At 32.4% G+C, this 27,879-nt stretch overlaps 1 protein-coding gene across 1 annotated transcript in view; it reads left to right on the forward strand.

Annotated features, from left to right (window-relative positions):
* Nucleotides 1–27,592, forward strand: part of LOC143232867 (uncharacterized) — a 52,977-nt gene extending 25,385 nt beyond the window's left edge. The window contains exons 3-10 of the mRNA XM_076468849.1: nt 2,218–2,325; nt 8,405–8,493; nt 9,628–9,698; nt 15,483–15,560; nt 18,467–18,580; nt 19,054–19,092; nt 22,041–22,145; nt 23,720–27,592. Coding sequence (XP_076324964.1) covers nt 2,218–2,325; nt 8,405–8,493; nt 9,628–9,698; nt 15,483–15,560; nt 18,467–18,580; nt 19,054–19,092; nt 22,041–22,145; nt 23,720–23,767 — 652 coding nt within the window. The 3' untranslated portion in view covers nt 23,768–27,592. The remainder of the gene's footprint in view (nt 1–2,217; nt 2,326–8,404; nt 8,494–9,627; nt 9,699–15,482; nt 15,561–18,466; nt 18,581–19,053; nt 19,093–22,040; nt 22,146–23,719) is intronic.
* Nucleotides 27,593–27,879: the final 287 nt, after the last annotated feature.

The following is a 27,879-nucleotide window of genomic DNA, read 5'->3' on the forward strand; positions in this document are numbered from 1 at the left end:
AAGAATGTACCGTATTGGCCCGATTATAGGGCGATCTCAGGCCCGGCATGGCCAAGCGTGTTAAGGTGTGCAACTCGTGGGGACGTTATAATTTGACGATCAATCCAACTATTCGTTGGTAAAGGAGTAGCCCAAAGTTTGCGCTCGGTGGTGATGACTAGCTGCCTTCCCTCTACTCTTACACTACTAAATTGTTTTTGTTTTTTTTTAAATTTCGCACAAAGCTACTCGAGGGCTATCTGTGCTAGCCGTCTCTAATTTAGCAGTGTAAGACTAGAGGGAAGGCAGCTAGTCATCACCACCCACCGCCAACTCTTGGACTACTCTTTTACCAACGAATAGTGGGATTGATCGTCACGTTATAACGCCCCCACGGCTGAAAGGGCGATCATGTTTGGCGCGACGGGGATGCGAACCCGCGACCCTCAGATTACGAGTCGCACGCCTTAACACGCTTGGCCATGCCGGGCCCGCACTGCTAAATTAGGGACGGCTAGCACAGATAGCCCTCGAGTAGCTTTGTGCGAAATTCAAAACAAACAAACAAACAAGGGCGATTTCGAACATAAGACGACCTCCATATTCAGAAACCATGGGAAAAAAAACTGAGTGTTATGACGCCCTTTTTAAGTACATTGTTGATTCTTACGATCGAAAAATCTTCTGCAAATTTAAAACACAGGCGAAAGTTGCGTAAATACATGGCTAACAATATACGTTACGTGCAAAGAAGACAACTATACTGAAACAAGCGTAGGTATTAAAATAAACATATAACGGTAAATCTGTTATAACAGTATTTTTGATATCTTATAATTGATAATGCTTGAATAATTGTTTCATAACCCAAATTGTTTTTAAATTCAGTATGTATGTCTAGCAGCTACTACATAAAAGTAATAAAAATGGCACATGCTAACAGAATTACGTAATACTGGTCATTTTTTATTACACTGAAGTAATTAAGGAACTGGACATTAAAAAAGTGTTTATAAACTGAGATAAAACTATTTTATTATTCTCACATCCAAAAAGTGTTCTAGATAATTAAAATCTAAAAATATATGCAGGCTAAGTTTCTTCATAAATAATATGTTTTCCTTTTAATAACCTACAGAAATAAAATTCAAACATAACATAAGCATTTCTGATGTTAAATGTGCCTTCTGTTGTGCGCATATAAAGTTAAGTTTAAACTGTAATCTGCCCAGGTTCATTGGCGTATTTAGGTAAGGGCTAGAGATAACTCAGCCCCAGGGCCCATGGAATTAATGGGAGCCCATTGATAATTTTATTCTATGTAAAATTACATGGTATGTAGGGCCCACACGACTTTAAATCCACAAGGTTGAATTACTTCGTCGCCATATTCAATATAAATTATTATACAACGTTTGGAAAACACCTTTTTTTTCACTTTGCTTGCTTTTCAAACCACCTTTTTATGTGGAAACGTACACTAGGTAATTATTTTTGTTAAGAAGAAATGCATTCGCAATCATCAAATTAATGTAGGATTTATTCGTTGGAATGGAACTAGCTCATGTAAAAAAATAACTAAAAAATGATTTTCTCATTGGTCAAAACCTTATGTGACGCTGTGCATTAACTTAACGTACCTTGGTTGTAATACAAACCAGTTCATAGTTGTTTATTGATCTATATTTTTAGCCCATACTGTTAAACATCTTTCAGAGTTGGTCGATGGGAGAAGACTGAATACGTTGTTTGGTTACGTTATGATTCTCACAGCATATTTTGTTGTTACTTCTAAAAAATTATTGCACTATTAAAACCTCAGAACTATAGTGATACTCTTTCTAAAATTGAGTAATATTGAAATGTGGCTAATGTCATTCGAAAAGTGTTTGTAGAATGCTCAGCTATTGATTGTTTCTGTTTTTCTTGTCGATTTTTTGTTGTAGAATGCAACATTTAAAGTAATTTCAAGCATGACTAAGTTAAAAAACTAGTTTTACTGAGATAACACAAAGAAGTAATTTCAGGTAAAGCCTTATAAACTTCGTGAAACATAGGTTGTCTTTCTTATTCATTTAAAATTGGATTATGGCAAAACATTGTTTAATGTGTTTTAAAACAATGAATAGAATTCAAATATAGTGTTCAACCTCTTAAAACATCGTTAAAACAACATATAGTTTGTTTATTATTTTTTGTGATGTGTATGAAACATTTATGTTTCGTTCAATTTTTCAGAGGTCGTCAATCCTTGGAGACCATATGTTTGTTATTATCCTACAAGATTAAGTTTCCTAATAACTTCTTCCTTTTAAGAGGAAACCATGAATGCGCCAGTATTAACAGGTAGGTTAATGGGTTCTATTAATACTGTAAAAACGAATTATTATTTGTTATTATATTTGAATAAGGAAAACACGTGTGATTCTTTAAGAAAATTTTACTTAGAAACAATCAAAAGCAGACACGCAATTTTTTCTTTGTATTTACTAATTTGTTATATTATTACTTTATTTTTTGATAAGAATTTCATTTTAGAACATTTAAACATCTAAAAACATAACTTAACTCAGTTTATTCTTTAAAAAGAATAATTATTAGAATAATTTTACATATATAAATATTACCTCAACTCTCCTGCGGAGATCAGGAACGAAAATATTGTATGGATAGTTCGACTAGTTACTTAAAAAGAGAACTACGTTTTCAGCACATGGTAATGGCTCAATCAATATGTTTAAGACAATGTCCCATGAGCTCAGTTGAGAAGCACAAAACTAAACTGTAACTGAAATTTACACATTAATAAACTATCACAGATATGTAGTCGATAAAGACATTCATATAATTCTAATGAAGAAAGACTACTTACTGTACTTTACTACGAAATTAAAATTATTTTTACAGTGATGCTGAGTTAGAGATCATCAATCATTTCTAAGTAGGCGGACATCAGATTTTATGTACAGGGTTTATAGAAAACCAAAACGTTTCATAAAAAGTTAGAGCAACTTATACTTAAATGTAAACCTAGAAAATGTTCTAATTTGAATGTTAGGTTTTGCTACTGTACGCTTCTTAGAAAATTAAGTGTATTTCTATGTTAGATAAAATAAAAGTTTTACATATACACCAGAAAAATGGCAAAATTCCTTAGGTGATTCAAAAACTAATTAATAAAACTACAAATATTATTCCTTTGTGAAGGCAGTATTCGAAAATGCTGCGTGTAATATGTGCGCGAAGTTCGTTACCTAACAAATGGAATAGATAGACATTTACAAATTTAGTAATTTGATATGAAATAGCCTTTTTCCTAAAAGACATATAATAGCAAGGTTTTAGCTGACAAAACCGCAAAGAGTAGAAAAGATTCAAGAAAAACAAATCATAAAACTGGAAATAAATCTGTCTTAGTGAAAAGTGAAAATTCGTTTTCACACTATTTCCACCATTTAAAAATACGTTTACTTAAAACGAAAAACGATGAAAAATTTTGATCTCGAAAAAAAAAAGAAGTTGAAACACACTACACAGCAAAGAAATAGCAACTTTGTGCGTCTGTACACATCCATAATCCCTTACTAATAAGACATGAGAATATTTTGTCATTCTTTCTATTTTATGAGGCTAACTCTTCCGGAATGCAAATTTCAGCACTATGGTAATGCTTCATTGATCCCTGTTGACAATTTAATGAACCAGGGTAAGAATACTTATCATTCATTATAAATTCCCATATACTTGTACCAAGGACATGTAGTAAGGGTTCTACTTGAATGAACATTCTGATCAAATTTAGGGCCTGAAATAGCTGTAATGGTACTCCTTGCAGTGTTTTAGGTATATAGAAAGAAGCTAATAAGTAGCTAATATATGGTTCAAGTATATGCTAGAAAAAATCAGTTTAATAGCACTTCACAAATAAACCTTGATAAAACTAGTGTTAAACACTATATGTTAAGTTTTTTTGTTGTGACACGGCCTCAAAAATGTAGAGAACTGTTAGTAGAATAGAGAGTTCGCGCAAAAGCTGGTTGGACTCTCCAGCAAATTGCTGCAGACTTGAAATACTTCCCAAACGCTATTAAGTACACACTAGATAATATAACATAATGTTTAGGGACAATTGGGGACCTGTTGATCCATCTCGGCTGTCTCATTCTATCGAATTAAAGGTATTAAATAAAAATAAACCCAGCCCTTACCATCCATATACATATCACACTTTCTTTTAATCTCACTAAAATTTACTGCCTCCACAACATCCAAAGCCAACCACCCTATTTGAAAAATAAAATAATCTTAGCTGAAGTCGGCTTCTATCTTGCTTAAATCTATACTTTTTTCCTGTTTCAATAATTCTCGTTATTAAGTATGAAAAATCTTAGTGCATCAACATTATCCATTCCTTTTACAGTTTTAAACAATTCAATCAGATCCTCTTTTTCTCAAGAGAAAACAAACATAAGGATCTTAATCTCTCCTCATATGACAACACGTTCCTCCCAGGTACAATTTTAGTAACCCTTCTCAGTGTTTTCCTAAGGTAAGGAACCCAAGACTGAACACAATACTCAAAATGACCAGTGATCTATACAATGAAATTATAACCTCTTTATGCTTGTATTCAATATTTTTCTAAATACAACCTAAAATCCTATTTGCCCTACAATTAGCAGCAGCACGCTGCTTGGATGGTTCAAGAGATTGATCAACCATTACGCAAGGATAATTTTCTTTCATGAAACTCTTAATGTTATTCACATCCAAATTATGCTTATAATTCATATATAATAATCCACATACAACACCTTGCATTTATCGTAATTAACACTCATCTACCATTTATCTGTTCAGCTCACTAAACGATCTAAACCATTTTGTAAAGCAGCAGCATCCTATTCACAGCCAGCAACACCCAAGACGTTGATATCATCAGCAAATAAAAGTAATTTATTGACCACTCCTTTATCTATGTCATCAGTGCAATTTCTTAAAAAAGAGCAATGGTCCTAAGACTGAGCCCTCAGGTACACCATTTACAACATTAATCAAGTTTGACTGAACTCCACTTATAACAATTCTCTGCTTTCTTTCGTCCAGTAACTCTTCTATTCAATTAGCTAGCTTATTCCCCACATTTATTAGATACGTTTTTTATAAGCCTTTTATGTCATTTTTTATCAAATGCTTTCTTACATTCCAGATACACGAAATCTACACAATTATTCTCATCTACACACGAAGTAACATTTTAAAAGCATATCAAAAGGGTTGTGAGACAAGATTCTCCTTTAATGAAATCATGTTGATTATCCGATAAAATTCTAAACTTTTGTAAGTGACTCTACAAAGTATCTTTTATCAGACTTTCCAAAACCGATATAAGGCTAATAGGCCGATAATTACTGCGACAACTTCTATAACATTTCTTGAAGGCAGAAGTGAGATTGGCTAATTTCCAATCTGTTAGTGCTTATTCACGTTCAAGGACTTACAAACAAAAAATTGTGGCAAGTGGCTCACATGTCAAATTTTTTATCTATAAGACCCTCTGGCCCAGAAGCTTTATCATTCTTTAACCTTCCCAATTGTATTTTAACAAGCTCAGAATTTATGTAACTGTGTTCTTCAACTTTGTTTTCATCTATCAATTGTTCAAGATGAAGAATACTGCTTATGTCTTCATTACTGAAGAAAAAGAAAAAGCAGAATTTAGTAACTTAGCCATTTCATAATAATCACATACAAACCTTTCTATGTCATCTCTCATCACCCTTACATTTTGTTTACCCCTATGCAATTTTAAAACCCCTTACTGTTAATTTTTATGTTTTCAGTCAGATTTGTTTCATACATCGTTTGACTGAAACAAGTAAATTTAAAATTAGAAAGGAAGAGGCAGAACACCTGAACTCAATGATACTGATGTTAAGTACCTTCGTTTATGCAGTTTTTGGGATAGAAGGAATACTGCCACTGATCACAAGCATGAGATAAACAACCACGTAACAAATAACAGAAAAAATGTCCGGATCTACAGTATCAAAAAAATTCAACGAGAATAAAATATTTGATTGTGTAGCAGTTTAAAACCTTTACTTCGCTTTTCAAATATTGTCAGGAAACCGAAATTTGCAAAAACGTACAAACTGAACTGTTGGTGATTGGAAAAGGGTGTTATGGACGAATTAGTGTTTGAAATATTTACTTCAAAGCGTAGATTGTACATGTGGTGGAAGGAAGGTGAAGCATGGAGGAGGTAGAGTGGTGGTTTGGGGGTGTTTTTCTGCTGACGTGACAGGAAATATTCTTAAAATAAATGGAATAATTGACCAGCGCAAGTATGATCAGATACTGTTCCGTCATGATATACTTAGTGGTTCGCTTATTATTGGTAAAGGATTCTACTACCAAGAAGCTTCAAACACACCTTTAACCTATGAAGAAATTACTTTGCTAAGAAATAAGCTGCTGAAGTCATTCAACTGTTAAAATGCTCCTCACAGAGCCCCGATCTCAACCTAAATGAGCACATTTGAGAATTGATAGATCAAAAACTTCACAAATCAAAAGTTACTTCCAAAGAAACTTTATGGGAGTGTATTAAAGATTTAGAGTAAAATATCAAAGGACACTTTGATTAAATATGTTACAGCAATGATGCAAAACTATCTGCAGTTATGAAAACAAAGGAGACATACAAAATATTAACTGTTTGCTTAATTCATGCACTTTTAATGAGTTTCTGGCGTTTCAGTGGCACAATGGTATGTTTGGGGATTTAATCAATAGAAACCAGGTTTCGTTGGCCGTAGTGGAAAGAACATATCTGACCCTTTGTGTAGCTGTTTGTTTAATAGAAACAAACGTACAAAATGGGTTTTTGTTGTACTAAATATGATGATTAATAAAATTTTTGTGTTTCACGTGTTATTTACCTTCCATTGCTCTTTAAAAGTAGCCTGAAATATAATTTTTGTCCTAACACTTTAGTACTATATATTATTCTTATTTCTGATTAATGTTACAATATATAATCACCAATTTGTATTTGGGTCGTTTCTGTTTGTTTTTCTATGTTACTGTTGGTTGTTAAACGCATATGGATTATCTGTGCTGTAATCATCACAGATATAGAAATCCAATTTTTAGCATTTTAAGGCTTTAGACTTACCTCTAATCCACTGAGAAGTTAGGTCCATGTCAGCTGCACTTTTGATCTAGTGTTATAAAATTTTTTATTCAGTGTTATGGATGCATTTTCTACTAAAAATCCCTATCACAGAAACTAAATGTTATGAAGACAGTAATTACACAATGGAAATGTTCCTGCTTAATTGTGAAATCAATGCTTTATTATATATCAGTGCAGTTAGTTTTGAATATATTATTCAATTCGAGTTTTCTACTGAATGTTTATACCTTTAAAACTGTCAAGTGTATTATCGAACAAACAGAACTCGATCTATCAAACTGTGTTTTAATTTCAAAACTACAAGAACTCGTTCTAATCAAAAATCGTTTTTCTTGATAGATCCCTCCTATTTCTGAGAATATATTCAAAGTTATAAACTCAGAGTAGACATCACATCAAGAAAGGTTTTTATTCGTTTCAAGTTAATTACAAAAATTAAGCATTAAACTGAATTTTCATCAGTTACTATTATTTTAAATGCATTAAATTTGTTATCAATTAAATCCGTAATTTGATTTTGAGAATTTTTGCTAATAATTGTTTGTTTTAGTGCAATTATATATTCGTTTGGGTAATTTATGTTTTCTATTTTTACTAATCTGTTGTCGTTTTTTCTATTGTATATAACATGTATTATATGTACTATAATATAATGTAGATTTGAAACGTCCTAGATTTAATCGTATTTGTCTTTCGTTGCATTACAGTTATATGTTGTTCGCTAAAAGATATGAATAGCAAATTTAATATAATGAGCAACCCTTTCTTGCTTAACTTTCTGCCATATTCAAGTCTTCAGAACTATTTATTTTTCTAACATAATTCTGTCTTCCGAGTCAACCTAACGCAAAGAACATCTTTTTATCACCCTATTTCTAATGAATTATAGGATCTTTCAAGAAATGAATCGTTTCAAATGTTATTATTTTGCTGATATTGTTCTTCTAAGCTTATCGGATGCCACGTACATTCAAAACAGACAAATTTATAGTCTGTGTATGTTCCCACATTACATAGTAGTTTTCGGTGGACTCAGAAGATAGCTCGATGTGGATTTGCGATAAGGAAAACACATACATATATAGTAATGGGACGATGAAAATTAGAAATTTCCCGAGCAATGTTAATAAATTGTGTCACCTAAATAGTTTATAAATATATATAGCATAGATGTTCATCCAACAAATAAACTACACAAATTACCCTTTTTACTTTTCCACCCAGAGTTTACGGATTCTACGACGAATGTAAAAGACGATACAGCATCAAACTGTGGAAAACTTTTACTGATTGTTTTAACTGTCTGCCAGTAGGTAAGTGTCACTACTATAGGAAGAAGTTAAAAAATGAGGGTGCGTGACTAGAATACAGATTTTAGAATGAAAGATTGAAAGTATAAGGAAATGCTAAAAAAACTCAATCTATAGGGGTAGTATGTCCCACACAAAATTAGTATAATAACATAACTTACAGTTTCTGAATAAACCAAATATATAGAAGTGGGGCTACTACAGTCCCTTATTTTATATGTTATATAATTTCTTTTATGTTTCTTGATGCAGTGATGAACCCAAATTTGACAATGATGAACCTACTTTTAGACAATAAAGTTTGAAGATAGTTTAAATGTATAATGAAGTTTATTAGCAAATGCACAACGTTTTGATAAGCTTTTGTCATCTTAAAAAATTAGATTATTGAAACGTTGTACATTTTTTATTTGTAATAAAGTTTCTTTCAATATCTATTCAAGATGTCTTCAAATTATACTTGCTGGTAGCGTGACGTCATTGGAATGTTGTAATATCTTCACGAACATTGTTTTGTTTCACTTTTTTTACTTTATTTCTAATTTCATCATCGTTCTGGTTGGGATTATTGTTGTAAAATGGCTCTTCAAGTTTGGGATTTGGCTGTTAGTAATGTTTTGTTTTAGTTTCCTTAAGAAATGTTTGTTGCCAAAATGATGAAAAACTACACTTTTGTCAACACTGATTGTAGTACTTCGTTATCTATTGTTTTCTTCCAAATGCGGATATGATTTAGAGGAGCTCTACATGAACAAGGAAAAGTCGAATGTGTAAGCAATGGAGAATTATTTCAGTTACAGACACAAAATTGAATATTTTAAATGTTGAAAACAAAGCTTCTAATCAATAAACATGATATACAACAAATTGGCTTGTTTTCACATCCACGACTTCTCTTTTTGTTTCTTTCACACATTTCTATTGGTACTTCCATGAACTATGAGTAGAATTTACCTTTTGAACCTTGTATGAAACATTGCTTACGATATCACAAAAGTTTCTATTTTTAATAATTTATGGTTAAACGCCAACTCTTTATTTGGAGTGTTTGTTTAAATTCAACAAATGTGTAAAAATTTCTCATTTGGAGACAGAGATTAGTATTACGATCTGACAGGTTTATTTATACTTCTTTAGCTGCCTTAGTAGAGGGTACAATATTCTGTATGCACGGCGGTCTATCACCTGATTTACTGAACTTGGAACAGGTATGTTCTGTCATCTATTATTTGAGCATTTTATGATAGAATTGAAAAAAAGTAACAATAACTTTCAGAACGCCAAACTAAATTCAAATAAATAGTCAAAATTATCCCAAACCGCAAAGCTTTGCATTCGGTTGCATTTTACGTAGTAAATAAATAGAAAGTATATAATGGTATGTCTTAAACGGAAAAGAAAATATCAAAAAATAAACACTAATACGTATGAAAAAGTAAAAAAAAAACATTCAAAGCTTTGCGAAATCTGTAAAGTTTTAACATTAGACACTGTCAGAGAGTTTTGGAAAGAAAATTTGAGAAACTCAGATATTAATTAAAATTTATTTAGTTACATGAATATTTGTCGATTTTGTTTTTCGAATAAGTATTTTTTAAACAATCTATAGGTTTATTATTATTAGCTTTGTTTAACGCAAACTGGAGTTTATTATGAGACATGCCTATAAATGTAAACAATAGCACAGCCTATGTCTCGAGAATGTAATTTTATTAGCTCAATATTTCGTTATTACAGCTTCGTCAGGAGCTATCGATATCCTACAAGCTTACTAATTCAGTTGAATTTAAATTGGAATATTTTTATTCGTAAATCGGACATTGATCCAAGTGTTTAGAAAGCACATATTAAAAACAATATTAGCATTATTTAATTTATATTGTTAAGACAAATCAAGCCAACAATACTAAATAAATGTATAAACAAAATGTAAACTATTGTTGGATTTAGAATGAGTACGTTACTCATCTATAACATTTATTCATTTTTTTATTGGTAAGTATTTTTCCAGCATATTATATCAATACATACATAGAACAATGTCTGAACATATATTTCGATCCTTATAATTGTGTATACAAGACTTAGTCAAAGTTCAACATGTTAAGGTATTTAAAATATCATTAAAGTCTCTGTATTAAAGGTCAACATTTGTATTTTTCAATTTAGGCTTATTTTTCTTCATCAAAATAAATTCTTTAATATTTTGTTCAAGAAAATTATGACATTTAGATACGATCTTCATGTTCGCTAAGATGTTATCCATTTGTGATATCCCACGCTCTTTTCAATAATATTTTGCAATAACATTGTCACTATTCAGATTGTGAATGCCACGCACATATTCAGATATTCTATCATGTACGGGTCAGCAAGTTTCTCTTATATATGTACTAGAGCATCTGCCATAAGTTATTTCATAAACAATGTTTTTGCTATGACATCAACCATGTAGTCTCTATTTAGTAGTATTACAATTATATTTCATATTTCGGGTTTCTTTCTTGTATGCTGAATTTGTTATTAACGATTTAAGGGAAATGTCTTGTTTTTGTACTATTTTAATAGGTAAGTCTGGTGCTATAATTGTTATCTTTACTTTTTGTACTATTTAAATAGGTAAGTCTGGTGCTATAATTGTTATCTTTAGTTTTTTGATGATATTTCCACTTATATATGAATCACCCAACTAGCCTGAGAGTTAAATGTGTTTATTTATACGGTTCAAGAGAACATGTCTATTTTGTTTTTACCTATCAAAATATTTTATTATATTTTGGATAGTAAGTTTTTTTTTTAAAACAGTCACCAGGTTTTCCATAGCCTTCTACAACATTTTTTTCTTATTTCAAATTTGATTAATTCCATGAAGGTAGCCAATAACAATTACTCTTTTAACAAGAGGGGGATAATGAAAATAGAAATGCAAAGAAATAGCTTTAGTAGATGGTTCACTGAAAATACCAGTTTTTTTTATCCATCTCTGACACGGATTATAGTATCTATAAATGGTAAATTTCTATCTAATATGGCATAAACAGAGGTAAATTTTATGAATGGGTAAACGGTATTAAAAAACTCACGGAACTAAAAAGAGACTCTAAATTAGTATTCCACACACTAAATACGTCGTCTGTGAATCTGTATCAGATTGATGGGCAAGTATTATCTTCTGTGTTCCAAAAACTAAGTGCTTTCAGTTCAAGTATGTTCATGAATATTACAGCTAAGACTACTGCCATTCTATTACCCATAGCTATATCTCTGAGATAGTTCTAATAAATCTGTTGAAAAATTTAAAAGTTCTAAGTCATTTCTTTTTTTTTCAATCGATGTTTCTTATTGATTTTTTCATACACTGGGAGAAATTATTTTCCCCTAGAAGACTGTAGACGGTGTATGGTTATTTTAAATGGGAGGACATTATAGGCATGATCACCCATGTATTTGTTATCCTCATTTTAAGTTCAAGTTAAATCTTCATTCTAAATGCAAGACTTTCAAATAGATGCTCTCATAGACGGTGTATTCTTACAGCTGTGTGCCGGACGCTGCAAAGTAGCTTAGCGTGCTCTTTGAATCCAAGGACTTCGTAGTTACGTTATAAAAGTGACAGTCAAATCTTACTATTCGATTAGAGATGGCTGCAGGTGTTATTGATTAGCTGCATTCTCTTTAGTATATTTTTCAACATTAGAGAAGACTGTGCGTAAATAGTATTTTGTGTAGATTTATGCAAATATTCTAAAACTAACAAACAACCTTTCATAGTGAACCTTTCACGTTCACCCAACTTTCATAGTTTCATTCTTACTGTGTTGTATTCTTATTTGTTTGTATAATTTCGCGCAAAGCTACTCGAAGGCTGTGTCTACTATTTGTCCATAACTTAGAGCTGACAGACTAGAGTCACTAGAGGGAAAGTTCGATTCCCTGCGGTGGACATAGTAGATAGCTTTGTTCTCGAAAAAATAAAAATAAAACTAGCGGGAAGAGAGCTAGTTAACAGCACCCACTGCCAAATCTAGATTACGCTTCATCAACGTACATAGTGATTGAACGTAACATTATATCACCTCCATGACTGTAAAGGCCGGCATGTTCGGTGAGAGGATTAGAATTCTTAACTCGCTTATTGCTATTCGAAGCTCTTATTGTATTTTAATTTGCAGGTACGTTTATTTATATGTTCTACATGTGGAATGTAACTTAGTCTTAGCACGGTTACTGAAGTTATGAAAAAACTCCTTTCACAAAACAATCAAGTTTACTTGCGATTTACATTCGCCTACGCAGGTTAACTTCCTTGACGTCACAGTTTTTCTAAAAAACGGAACTTTAAAAACTGACTTGCACAAAAAATCTACAGACAGACCACAGTATCTTCACTATAAAAGCTGTCACCCCTCTCACACAAACGAGACATTACCTACAGTCAAGCTCTTAAAATAAAAAAAATATGCTCAGATGAAACAGACTACAAAAAACACACTAAGGATCTGAAACAAAGGATGTTATAAAGAGGGTATAAAGATACCGAAATCGAAAAGCAAATTGAGAAGGCTAACAACAGTCAGCGGAAAAACATCCTGAATCAGAGTAATACTAAACTTTCAAATAGAATTATCCTTAGTATAATCTATTAGTTTAAACTCAGAAGTGTTTCACAATTCTGAAAAGATATTTTCATCTACTACAACTCGACAGTCGTCTCAACAGATATTTCCTGAAGTTACCGTTGTCTTGTTCTGAAAAAGCAGAACTCTGAAAGATATCCTTTTCACACAAATTACATCCCACCATAAAATGGTTGTCGTCCTTACAATAAAGCCCGTTGTTAAACCTGCAAATTCATAAAAACCACTGACTCATTTTCCGACAAGCACAATAAAAGAAATTTTAAAATACCTAAAGAAATCACTTGTGAAACAAAAACCATCATTTATCTTATACAGCGTAAAAAAATGCAATCATCAATACGTATGACATACAAAAGTAAGTTTAAGAGAACGTTTTAACAATCAAAAACCTTCTATTAACACTGAAAAAGATTTTCCTATCACTCAACACTTCAACCAACAAGGTCACTCCATTAACGCTGCTACTCTCATTGGTAGTGAAACAGGATTCAAAACTAAAACAGATAGAGAAATTAAAGAAGCATATTAGATTGCCAAACTGAACACTGTTCAACCTTTCAGAATTAATCTAGATCCAGGAATCAGTGATCTCCCGTCATTAGGTTCATCTCTGTCAGAAAAAGAAAAATAATTTTATGCTTCACTTATTTCTCATAAAATATCAAACCTGATTTTTTAAAATTGTTTTGTACAACATATCTTTTTCAATTACTCTCCAGGTGTTATCTTTATCTTATATTACTTAAACACCTAAGCATTTAAAAAAATACACGTACATTTATCCATTTCAAAATTAAAATATTACTCACACTTTTTCACACACACTCTCGCCATTGGCTACATTACACCGGACCTAAAACTATACGACAGTACAGCAACATCTGACCTCGAAAAAGCCAACTTACTAGTTGAATACTACAAACAGGTATTTAAATTGTGTGCTAAATTTATTCTAGCCGCGTATGGGGTGAAGAGAAACAATAGTTTCTGACCGCTCCAGGTTAATTTTCGCCTCCCTTAGGAGAACGAAGTAATAATTTAACCCAAATACCTACCAAGTAATACACTACCGCTCCCAGTTTGCCCCTGAAGAAGAAATGTCCACCTTTCGAAAGCGCTGGGGTTATAGGGTTTCTATTTCATTTGTAGAAAATACAGAGCTACTGTTTTATTATGCTCATTTTTCTTCACTTCTCGTCTCTTCCTTAGGATTCGAAGATTCTTTTCCCAGCGACGGATAGAGAGCTGCCTTCATGCGGTTTTGCGGTAAAAACGAATAAACAAACTTTGTGTTGTTAGGTTTCCACATGTTAATAACTCGACGGACTCAACAAATAGCCCAATGTGACACTGCTATAAGAAAATACACACACGTGAATAAACGGTTTGGAGATTACGTTTATATTCTTAATTTTTGTTTTGTTGTTAAATTCATTTACGTAAAGAAAGGCTCGGCATGGCCAAGTGGTTATAGTGTTCGACTCGCAATCTGCCAATCGCGGTTTCGAGTCCCCGTCATACCAAGTCGTGAAGGTGTTATAATGTTATGGTCAATCGTACTATTTGTTAGTAGAAAAACAGCTCAAGAGTTGGCGGTGGGTGATGATGACTAGTTGCTTTAAACTGCTAAGTTAGGAATGGCTAGTGCAAATAGCCCTCTTGTATCTTTGCACGAAATTTTAAAACAGACAAACACAAAGGAGATACTTGTACGTCTACTGATTTTCATTTAAAGGGGTTTTGTAGTAAATAAACACCAAGGAGGTAAACAAATAACCAGGTCGCCCAGCTAATGTAATTTTATCTTTATCTCAGCTGATAAGTATAATTTTTGTCTTGCATCAGCAGTTTGCGTTTCCAAACAAGAAATGTTTTTTTTCGAATTAAATAGACAATCATTATTTCCGAGAGAAAACGACTTGCCAACATTCTAGAATATAAAGGTTATCTGTCAGTCTATGGTAACATCATTATTGAATCAACATTAGATCTGGTAACTGCTATAGACAAATCGACAGAGTGAATATTTTGTTTGGTTGAATGAAGTTGTTGAAGTCTTTACTGAAGTATCATTTTTATGTATATGGTAAAAATATTAATAACTATATCTTGGCATATATTAATTTTATTGTACACAGATAAGATTAAAAATGTAGAAAAAATACAACTATCTCAATATAAAACAGTTTTCAAAATGAACTTTGAGGAATTCACTTACAATGTTTGAATGTTGTAACTTCTATTTGAAACACTCGAACACTAATATTTTTCTTCCGTAATGATTAAGCCACCGTAAATAAGTTATCAGATGCTAGTTAATTTATTATCAGAATTAAATTTATTCCACTGTAGATTCGACAAATACCCCGTCCGATTGACGTGCCTGACAGTGGTCTAATTTGTGATCTACTGTGGTCAGACCCAGATGAGGTAAGACCAAACTGTAAGATGTAATACAAGTTTTACGATGCTACAAACAGACCAGAAGACGATAGGACAAATGCAGAAGATTCATAGAAATTGTGTGATTTTTAACATGAAAATGTGAATCGAAAGATTAGAGAAAAGTGAATCACAGAAAAGCACACATTAAAACACAATGAACCAAGTAAAGCATAAGTAAAAAAAAAAGAAGTCGTGAGAGATTTTAACAGAACAACGGGGACTTCGTTAGAAATCACAATCACGTAAGATTTAAAAAAGAAAAATCTACCCACATAATCTATTTAGATGATTATTACTTCATATAAAGAAGTTTCCCTTGCTCTAGTGTTACACCTATCATACAAGGCTACGGCCCTATAACACCAGAAAGAGGGTTTCAACGTCCATGTTGAATATAGCACAAATAGTCCATTGTGTAACTTTGTACTTGATACAAACAAACAAAGGAAATAAACACTAATTTGACAACTCTATTTAAGGTGAAATAATCTAAGCCAAACCGACATTTTAACAACAATTTAGTCTTGCCTTGTGACTACAAAATGAAATAGAAGGCAAACAATAAAATAAACACACTTCATAAGTCACAACATAATATTTACTATATCTTTTCCATTGCTTATACTCCTTAAAATGAACATCACACTTCATTGTCTTTTGGGCACAAAAGTAACGAATGTGCATTTGATATCTCCCAGTTGTTCAGTGGTATGTCTGCGAACTTACAACGCTAAAAAACCGGGTTTCGATACCCGTGATGAGCAGAGCACAGATAGCCCATTGTGTACCTTTGTGCTTAATTCAAAACAACAACAGCATTTGACAGCTTTAAGATAATATAGTAAATGAAAATCTTTCTATGCATAAATTATTTCTAACAAAAGTAAAGCTGTTATTAGCTATGAAAATCTTAGACTAAGTTAGATTAGTCGAAAGACTTGAAGACGAAAGGCGGAAGACTTTCGAAACGTCGTCCTCTACACCTGTGTCTCCACAACTGGCAGTTGCCGTCCATTCTACAAAGTTTCATCATGAATACTCTGCCTAAACAATCTGTCAAAGAATAGGTTAGATCTCTTTTTGGCATTTTGACACATATATGGAACATAAGTTTAAATAACAGAATATTTCTGTAATCTTTGCTTCGTTTATTTGCATAAATACATCAAAACTTACCATTTAATTATCGACGATGAACAAATAACTGAAATTTGTATCTGTAGGCTATGAGTATAAGTACTATTTTGTACAGATATTCAGTTATATTCGCGCAGAAGTTTATTTAGAAATGAAATATTAGGAGAAGTTTCAGTTTTACAACTTTATTTTCCTCTTTTCACTATGATTAACGAATACTTACTAAATTAAATTAGATAACAAATCCAGGGTGTTATTTGTGAACCCAGGAGACACTTCTAAGTGTTAAAAAAACGAAAGACACGAAAACCAGATTTTCTATCGGCTTCCTTAGAAAATTTAATGCCGTTGTATTAAAACGGTTTACGTAAAACAGCTGGTTTTTATCTAGATATTTGGAGGTAAAAACATATAAAAGTATGCTTTCACACACATTTGCATTAACATGATGTTATCAGATTCACACTACAAACCCAAGTGCATGAATAAGTAACCATGGTAATTCAAAACAAATAACAGTAAATCTGAAACAAAGTACGCAATAATATAAAATTATTTTGGTTCAATTAATTTATAGGGCCTGGCATGGCCTAGCGCGTTAAGGCGTGCGCTTCGTAATCTGAGGGTCGCGGGTTCGCATCCCCCTCACGACAAACATGCTCGCCCTCCCAGCCGTGGGGGCGTTATAATGTGACGGTCAATCCCACTTTTCGTTGGTAAAAGAGTAGCCCAAGAGTTGGCGATGGGTGGTGATGACTAGCTGCCTTCCCTCTAGTCTTACACTGCTAAATTAGGGACGGCTAGCACAGATAGCCCTCGAGTAGCTTTGTGCGAAATTCCAAAACAAACAAACATCAATTAATTTATATGTCCTTAACTCAACGTATGCTGCAATTTTTGTCCAGGTCACTTGAAAAATAACCAATTAATAGATGTGACAGCTTCTATCCCTTCATTGTTAAAGGTGAAAAGGCTTAGAAATCGTGCTACTAAGATGTATACAGTTAAAATCTATGAAGATTATCACTACAGTCAACTCAACAAAACGAATGACGAACATTCTTTAAACTTGTTGATTTTCAATTGATTACACGACAATACTAAATAGGTTCTCTTTCAAATTTAAATGTATTTGTGGTTGAGAGACTTTTTCTGACACTTTAAACATTTGGTGCGTTTTTTTTCACGTTAAACGACATTATTAAGGGATAGAACGAATTAACTAAATAAACTTTGGTTGGTTTTATGGGAAAATCACACATAAGTTTTTAATTACTTCTTCTTTCAAGTCGGATTATTTAGTGTAATTGATATTGTTTGTTATATTTCTCCTGCTTCTTCTCTTCGGTTTGGGTCAAACTCAATACTGAGAAAAGACCCATTATGAAATCCTGCAGTTTTTTGTTTTATCTACAAAAAACCCGAAAAAAAAGAAAATTTGACGAGAAACGACGTCAAGATGCTAGTGTAACACTTGAGAACTAACTGAGGTGGGAAGATGATAATTAGTTGACTTTTACAGAGTAACTTGATATAAGTATCAGGTATATGTTTGTGTGATTTATCATTGTGAAAGCGTGTGTGTTTTTGTTTAGCAAAGCAACATCAGGCTGAGCCCACCGAGAAGAATCGAACCCCTCATTTTAGCGTTGTAAATCCGTAGACTTACCGCTGTACTAGTGGGGGGTCGTAGTGAAAGAAATTTAACGTATTTCAAAAGAGGAGTTGAATATAACTTAATTCTGTGTTTTCAGGACATAACAGGCTGGGGAGAAAATGATCGAGGTGTATCATACACGTTTGGTGGTGACGTAGTTCGAATGTTTCTGGACAAACATGATCTTAGTTTAATTGCCAGAGCTCACCAGGTAAGTAAGTATTGGTGTTAAATAGTGATCATAAAAATAAGTTCAATGGTCAAAATCCAATAAACGTTTTTCGTTAAGTGTGATATGTTTAGATGGTATTTAAACAGCATTAAACATATGTCAATCTTGGTTGACAAATATGTATATTACCTGTGAAAGAGGCGACTTTCGAAACAAACAGAATATGAGGAATTAGCCTCAATAACTTTACCGTAAGTATTAAAGAGCTTGGAATTACCTGAACTATTGTAATTAGTATTCTTCATACAACTAGAGATTTATTTTAACATTTTCACGTGTGACAATTTACAGACAAGATTTTATATGGTTTATATTATAATTTTTAAACAATACCTATATTACTTCATATTCTTATCTTTGGTTTATAGCATTTCAAAATAATTTAGAGATAGAAACTGTTAAAAATAACTAGTTAAGTAATAAAAATATAGTGATTTTTTGTTTTATTTCAGGTCGTCGAAGATGGTTATCAGTTTTTTCAGAAAAGACAGGTAAGGAGATTAAAGTAGCTGCTTGAAGTTGCCAATAGCAATTTGTTCAGTGTTTTGGAACAAAGAATAGTCTCTGTCCAACGTTTTACTCGTTATTTATGAATGTTTATTAAGTGAGTTAAAACTTGAAATTTACAATATATCGAAACCAGAGAAGACTGGGAAGCATTGGATAATTTTATAAAGTCAGCAACTGAGTCACACCGTAAATAACGTGATACCGTTCTCTATAATTTTAATACGTAGATAACAATTCAACAATATTTGTAACGAATATCCACTGAAGCAAATAATCCATTCTATAACGAAAAATTGCACTTTTGTAATTTAAAAGTGCAAGTAAAAAAAGTATTTCAAAAATCGGATTTCGAGAAACTAATGCAAATTCCTTCTGCAAGCTATTTTTGGATGTGTATTTATTATTAAAAACATTTACATTATACGTGAAAACGAAACTTCAATTACAAAGTTCGGTATCTGATAGTTCTTCCTCTTTTTTTTCCCCCCTGCTAGAACTTGGTCTTTACTAGTCATGGAGTCTCACTCATGTTTTCTTATATATAGGTGAATGTAGCTTTTAGTTGATTCATATTACTTGAACATGGATGGGTTAGCCGCAGTTCGAGATGTACTCACAAGTGTTCAACAGTATTCATATCAGGGTCCTGTGAAGCCAGAGGAAAAAAGTAGGGTATTGTCGAATCTTCCACTTGGTTGTTGGAGAGTATAGAATGTTGTGCCGTCTTTCCAAAGGATATTGTCCCATAAAGTAGGTGATCCTAGGTAAACAACGGTAGGAGATTGGCTTAATGGATCTTTATGTAGTGTCCTATGTTAGTTTGTTGAACGTCAGGTCAGTTTCTACATCGTATGAAATGGCACTCAAACCATGACACGGCAGTGTCTGTATTTGAACGTTGATTGTAGACATTCGCAAAGAAGGATTACTCCTAAACCTCTCTACATTCATGTCCGTCCACTTAATATTGAATGCTGAAATGTCGACTCTTCGATAAACATTATAGACTTCCTTGGGAAGGGAGGGTCTTTCGTCCATCACATCTATGGGCTTTATTAATATCTAAAATCAAGGTTTTCTTTAAGCAGCTAGTTAATTATATTCATGTTTGTGAGGAACACTTCGAGTCCTTCGTTGGCTTATTTGTACAGTTTTAGTAATCTATGCTCGGGCTTCTCTCTGATTAAAACTAATTTGTCAAACAAACAGTCATTTAGTGAATGCTACCACTGATAATGACCTTCCAGGTCGATGTTGGATTGCAGTAATGTTGACTTCACGAATATGTGCTGGCATATAATGAACACACTCATTTGACAGCCAAATGTCTTGATCAATGACTAGCTTCTGAACAACTAACCTAAAAAATACCCTATAGAGAAGAAAATGTTACATGCACCAACATTTTGTTGTACCCGTATTCCTATCTCTGTTCCACCTGTTTTTTTTTTTGGCAAAGGTTTCAACATGATGATAATTTGGGGCTATTCCATCATTTCACTTAAATTACTCTAACTAATCTGGGAAGGGTATGTAGCAAAGAACTTGAGAATAATTTTATATTTTGAAGATGTTGTTAATTACGAGTTTAATAATAGCCTGTTTTATTATTTTTACCAGATTGTATATAACACTTCTTGCGACTAGTAGGTAATTGCATAGTATCTAGGTTATCATATGAAATAACATAATTGTTACTTAAACAAAAAGTTGATTATAATTATTCAACACTAAAAATGTTATTCAGGTTTCTCTCTTAACCAGGTCACTATATGCATTATCAGTTATCTAGTCGGAATACCTATTGGCAATAAATGTCAATAAGGATAAAAGACAACTTGTAAAATTGGTTTAATATGTGTGTGTGTGTGTTTTCTCATAGCAAAGCCACATCGGGGTATCTGCTGAGTCCACCGAGGGGAATCGAACCTGCTGATTTTAGCGTTGTAAATCCGTAGATTTACCGCTGTACCAGCGGGGTACGGTTTAATATGAACATATATTAAAGTAAAAGAGTCGAACGTGTATACTTAATAGAATAATAACAAAACAAAGTATTTCGATACTTTACCAGAAAATGTCTGAAACAAACAAAACGTACTCACTGGTAGTAGCTACATTGAAAAACTACTTGAATTCCGTAAATTTTAAAGTAACGCGTGTATAAAGTTTTATTATTCACAAAGATACATAAGACACCTATAACTGATCACCACGTTTGGTGTAAATAAGTGATTTCCATAAATAATTTGTATTTCTTGAAATATTTTCACCTCCTCGTTTATGTGAACAACTGCTCTTGTCAACAGCATAAATCATATAATAACGGTTTGTCAATAAATATATATTAACGTCTCAAACACATGCTAGATATGAAAACCTTTAGTATAATTGTTCTGTACCAAAATCTTACTGGTTTACTTCTAACTTTACTAAAACATATTTCAATGATACATTGTAGTCCATACTCTGAAACGAACTATACTGTTGCTATAGTTTCATTTTTGTACCGCTAGATATCATTCTATATTGCTACAGTTCAAGGTGAGCACTGCTTTAACAATCCTTATAACTAAACTATAATTAAAAGTACGAGTCATTAATTTATGCAAAATTTATCTGACTCTCTTTAATTATAAACTGGTAGAGAATTCAACAATTAGACTCTCTTGCAAGGTCCTTTTTAAAGGAATAACAACTTGAGTCTACAGTAACAAACTATGATTAACAAAAAGCGAGAAGTTTTGTCTAAAACACATACGTTGCGAAATCAATCCAGATATATTAAACAAGGTAAAGTAACTAGACAAAACACTTCGGTGAATATATGGGTCTACTTATAACTTTAAGTAAGTTTGTAATCATTTTGCCAAAAGTTTTCAGTGCAATGTTTGGAAGAAGCTCAACGATTTTTTAAAACATGTTACAGTTGGTAACGATATTCAGTGCTCCTAACTACTGTGGAGAGTTCGATAACGCAGGTGCTGTCATGACAGTGTCGGAAGATCTGACTTGCTGGTTCACAATCCTACCGGTAAGTTGGCTTCAGTAAGATATTGATGAAATGAAATTAAGTTTTTTTGAGACTAGACATAGTTTGGTGGTTAGGGCATTCGATTCGTAACCTGCTGATTGCGAGCTTACATTTCGTCACCATACGTACTCGTCCTTTCAACCGTGGAGGCGATTTCATAATGCAGCCAATACCATTTATCGTTAAAAGAACAGACAATTAGTTGGTTGTGGTTGTGGTTGACAACTACCTTCCCATCAGCCTGTCACTTCTCAGTAAGAGACGGTTAGTGCAGGCAATAATTCTCCACTAAGTTTATGCGAAGTTCAAAAAACACAGTCAAAATGCTAACACATATTATGTTGTTGAAGTGCAATGAAAACTGAGTGTTCTAACTAAGCCACAGAGTTTGTTCCATTGAAAGCATAGCTCCAAAAATAATGATATTAAAAACTGCCCCGATATGAAGTATTGATCATATTGCTAACAGTCAACTTACAGATCTTTCACTTAATTAGCTCTGTATCTTATTTTTCTCTCTCTCTGTGAGCTTCACTGATAATCTGCTGACCTACCCTTTGGGGAAACTAATAAATATTCTGAAGTATACTAGGCAGTAATGAAAAGACGGTCAGTAGAAACTGAAACATTTTTCTTGTCAGCAGAATTCTAACGTTTCTGTTAACCTTGAGGGCTATGTTTTTAGAATGAAGAAAGGCGAACACAATAATTTATGAAGATATTGTGTCTGTCATAGGAAAAGTGGTTGCAGTAATTTCTTGTTTATTGTATGACATATCCATGTCAACAAATAAATTGACAATGGAGCACGAATTAGAAATATTTGGATTTTTACAGTCCGGAACAAAAGTTACATTACAACTTCTTTATGTAGATTGTAAATCAAATAAGGAAGCTAGACTTTAATATTTCGCAACTAGAATGTAGTTTTTAAACTTGCTTTTTGTTGTGGACACAAGATAACTAATATTGTTTTAGAATAATGGTATTTGCAAGATAAGAGTTTATTTCAGCATTTATCTCAAGTATATGATGTTTGATTCCAAAGTTATGCTATTTGTCATTGAGTCACGTACAGCAGTTTGTTAATCTCCATCTTACGTACATATATGTTAACACGTTCTTTCCAGTTGTCCAGTATGTATCGCATATGACAAACAGAAAACTTAACCCTTGTTTTTGTTTGATGACTACAATATTCCAATTGTTATATTCAAATAAATGAAGAGAGTGTTAAAAGGTTATGTATTTGTAAAATCCTACTTAGCATCCAACAACTAAATATATTAATACCAAGTCACAACTTTACCTGCCTAGGCTGTTATACGCAATACGTAGGAACGTATATTAAATCTCATTCCACCTGAGATAACACCACTGAGATCTTAGAACACATACAGTATACATCATTTCAGTTTGCATATAATCTCAATAAAGTAAGTTAGGAAGTACAGTTATTAGCAAACGTGTTACCACTATACTAAAAATAACACTGACAGGCCACTACAATATTATAATTATCCAGTGTTAAACATTTTTTCATTTCACATTGTTAAAGTTATTCTTTCTTCTAGCCTGACAGGATGAGATTCTTTATCAAATCGCCTGGAAGCAAAGACTGAGACCAGTTAATCTTAAAATTGTCGGTAAAAAGATTTATCTGTTTTATGTTTGATGTGAACTCATCAGAATGGGGAAAAAAACACGAGTAGCTAAGAGTTACGCTTCAAAATGATCCGTATCCAGATCTTTAGAAAACAGAGGAGGGAATTACTTTCAGAACTATCTCATGTCAATACACCAACGTAGGGAATAGAAAAATATCACACATAACTTGAATCAGTTATCTTTTTAACGAAGAACTGACCATTTCTCAGGATGATGTATTGTGACAACAACAATTTCAACAGTTTGTGTTAAATTTTATCTCTTGAATTCTTGAGACAATAATTTTTAGATGCTGGTTTTGCCATTTTAAATAATTAGGACTCAGTGACTGTTGAAGTCTGATTAAAAAAGTATTGAAAACACACTTTGATATATACTTATTAAACATCAGAAAAATGAATGAAAAAATTATTCCTGCACTAGTTTGTAATAAAATTTTCTGTAGGAAAATATTGGCATATTACATCTATTTTCAGAAGTTAAATAACTTTTCGATGCAGTTATTTTTCTAATATGGCTTCGTAATACATAACTCATTCAACCACAAATTTTAGTTATATAATCAAGATCTTTCACTTAACCGAAAAATAACTATTCTATTTGCTAGTCTTGGTTAGTTGTTTCAAAATGTACCTAAAGTCACATGTTGAAAATATTTTGATAAAAGTTTAATGACAAGGAGTTTTACATTTTGGTCTTATATTTGTACTTTGGTTTAGTTCCGTAATTGTCTTGTAACTGCTCAACGATTATAAATATGTAAGTGAATGCAAAGTTCTCACTAATTTTTTTTTATTTCTTCAGAACCGCTACGTAAACACCGTTGTTAATATTCAAAACGGTTGCATTTTATCATTAAAGTGAATTTTTTAAGTTACGAAAAATAACGAGAATGGAAATATTTAGCCCTCATAACTACATATTATGAGCGCAAATGAGAAATTCTCGGATAGTAGTTGGACTTGAAACAGTTGATGTTTAACGATATACAGCAACAGAAATAATTATGGAACACACAAATTACAGGGGTTACAAATAAATGGCAACCAGTGAATGTATTGAGAGTATAAAATATTATCACAGAACATAGAAAAAAAAGGTAATAAGTTGTATAATGTACTACTAAAATGTGCGATATCTTTGCTTTAACTGAAGCATTAAATACACTTTGTTTATGTGCAGCCATACAACTTATATCATTTTAAAATATTGTTTCAAATTTACTCTACTATTCTGCACAATTTGACTACGTTGTTTGGTTTCCATATGGCTTCGAAAAGTTTACATCCTTACTTTGATGGCCTGGCATGGCCTAGCGCGTAAGGCGTGCGACTCGTAATCCGAGGGTCGCGGGTTCGTGCCCGCGTCGCGCCAAACATGCTCGCCCTCCCAGCCGTGGGGGCGTTATAATGTGACGGTCAATCCCACTATTCGTTGGTAAAAGAGTAGCCCAAGAGTTGGCGGTGGGTGGTGATGACTAGCTGCCTTCCCTCTAGTCTTACACTGCTAAATTAGGGACGGCTAGCACAGATAGCCCTCGAGTAGCTTTGTGCGAAATTCCAAAAAACAAACAAACAATCCTTACTTTGTGTGGCACGTCTGTTTGGTTGAATTACAACCAATCACAGTGCAATGTATCAGCGTATGCCTGTGCACTGTAGCAGTTTTATTTTTCACATGATAAAGGGATGGAACCTATCTTTCTATATATTCTTTCTCCTCACTGTTTCCATAATTATTTCCAATACTGTATATGCCCCTATTGTGTAATATTAACACTATTTTTATTGTAAAATATTAAACTCGTTATTTTACGTAAGTATGAATGATGTAAGGCGGTTGCTTTGTTTTATGAAAGTCATTTTAATGCTCATTATTCTGTAAAACTAGATAATTGTTAAATACAGTTAAAAACTACAATAAGTTTCAAAACATTCGCGCTTGTGGAAACTATTTTTGTTAGTTCCATTGTAAAAAAATAATAATAAAAGAAATGACACAGTGTGTTAAACTATGAAAAGATCGATTATGAACTGTTAGTTTCAAGCAATTTAGTTTTGTGATTATAATACCAGATAATGTATTTCTTAAACCATTAAATTTACTCCAGAAACCTTTTTCAAGCTTTTAATGGTCAACGATTTAGCAATATTTTTTCCAAAAGCAATTTGTCTTTCATGCATATGCTCAATTCCGTTTAAAAACTTAAATAGGCACTACTCTTGATAAAAATTACTCCAAGCTTATATGTATACATAGTTATCCCGTTGGACAATTTTAGTGTCATTGCTTGGTTGTGATATTGTCATTAGTCTTGCAGACTAGGTAAAAATTAACGTACTTGTTATGAATTATAAAATCAAGTTAAACGTATTTAATTACTAGCACTGTACAGAAAGTAGTATGATAAACGTTTAAATGTTACGACATTTTTTAAAAACTTTGTATGTATAGATTTTGACAGAGATTTCATGTTCCTCATATAAATATTGCTAAAGTAGTTCAAAACATGTAGTAAAATCACGAAAGCAAGTATTATATATAAAGAGATGTTATCATAACATATTAGTTCATTGTCCTTGTTATGATGGAGCAATGTTGGCTGCAATAGCAGGTGGTTAAAACATTTTCCACTTGTTAACTAAGACAAGTTAGTTGCATGACAGATAAGATTAGTTATGTTCAATTCTACGGTTTACACTTGCTTTATTCTATTTTGTGTGGTCTAACGAATAATTTTGGTCCTGTTGTATCTAAAAAAAATGCACATGTTGTTGGCTTCTCTTTTTGTTATTAACATAGGATTTAACACCATATAAAATTTTATTCCTTCAGTCGAATCTGGAGTAAATAATAATAGAAATAGAATAATACTATACAAAATAACCAGCTGCCTCTTACTGTATATTTCTCATTTAATATACCAAGTAAAGAGTCATAGACAATTAAAATACAACAACGTTTTCTCCACCATTAATTACTGGAACTCTTAACTATCCATCTTGTAGATGTTTAAGAGAAGTCAAACCATTAGCTCATAATAAAAACTGAGATGGATATGGTTACCGCGAAAAATAAAGGCAATAATCATATAAAAATTGTTCCATTCTGTCTAAAGTAGATATATTTTCGGTTGCAATATTGTCCCTCAATGGCACAACGATATATCTTCAGACTTACAACACTAAAAACCGGCTGTCGATACCCATGGTGGTCAGAGCACATATAGTATTTTGTGTAACTCTGTACGTAATTACAAACGACAACGTTTACAATATTTTACAATGTAAATTAACTAATTAATGCTGGTGATATAATAACCGACCGAGAAAATGGTTTTAAATGAATCTTTTTATGTGATAATTTAATTCTAAGTTTTGCTCGAATTTTTCAATTGAATTTTTATTAATGTTGAAAAAGAAAAAAACGTCAATATACTTTGTTTTTTCTTAGCGAAACTCCAGAAGTAAGATTTTCAAAATATTTACAGTAATTAAGAGAGAAAAACGAAAATTATATTGAAAAACTTACTTTTTCCATAAATGGTTTATTAGAGAAAAACACCATATTTTGATAATATACTACCTTCGAAAAATCTGTTTTTTTTTAATCGTTAAGATAAGATATAGCACCAAATTTTATAAAGTCTCACACACATATGCGTTTTACAAAGATGTTTTCTATGGTATTTATGGTTAATGTGTTGATAACTTGGAACTTTAGCTATAATATGTAATTTTAATAAATACATATTGTATGAAATAGTAGAGGCATTGCGATGAAATAAAGTGAAGTTTTGTTTAATATTTTGCAGTAATAGTTTTCTTACTTCAGGTACACGTATTCACAAAATATCAAATTAAAACTGTCAATCTTGTATTATGTTTTAATGTTAACTAATTGCATTCAATGCGTTTACATCATTCAAATGTCACTAAAATTTTTACATTACAACAACATTTGTATTATTTGACATTTTGTCGTACATCAGCTGTAAACCTCAGGAGATTGAAAGAGAGAGAACTAGATGTCTGATCAACACCAACAATTGTTATATATTGTCCAA

Source organism: Tachypleus tridentatus, chromosome 11 (genome assembly GCF_004210375.1).
Source record: "Tachypleus tridentatus isolate NWPU-2018 chromosome 11, ASM421037v1, whole genome shotgun sequence".
In the NCBI taxonomy this organism is placed as follows: domain Eukaryota; kingdom Metazoa; phylum Arthropoda; class Merostomata; order Xiphosura; family Limulidae; genus Tachypleus; species Tachypleus tridentatus.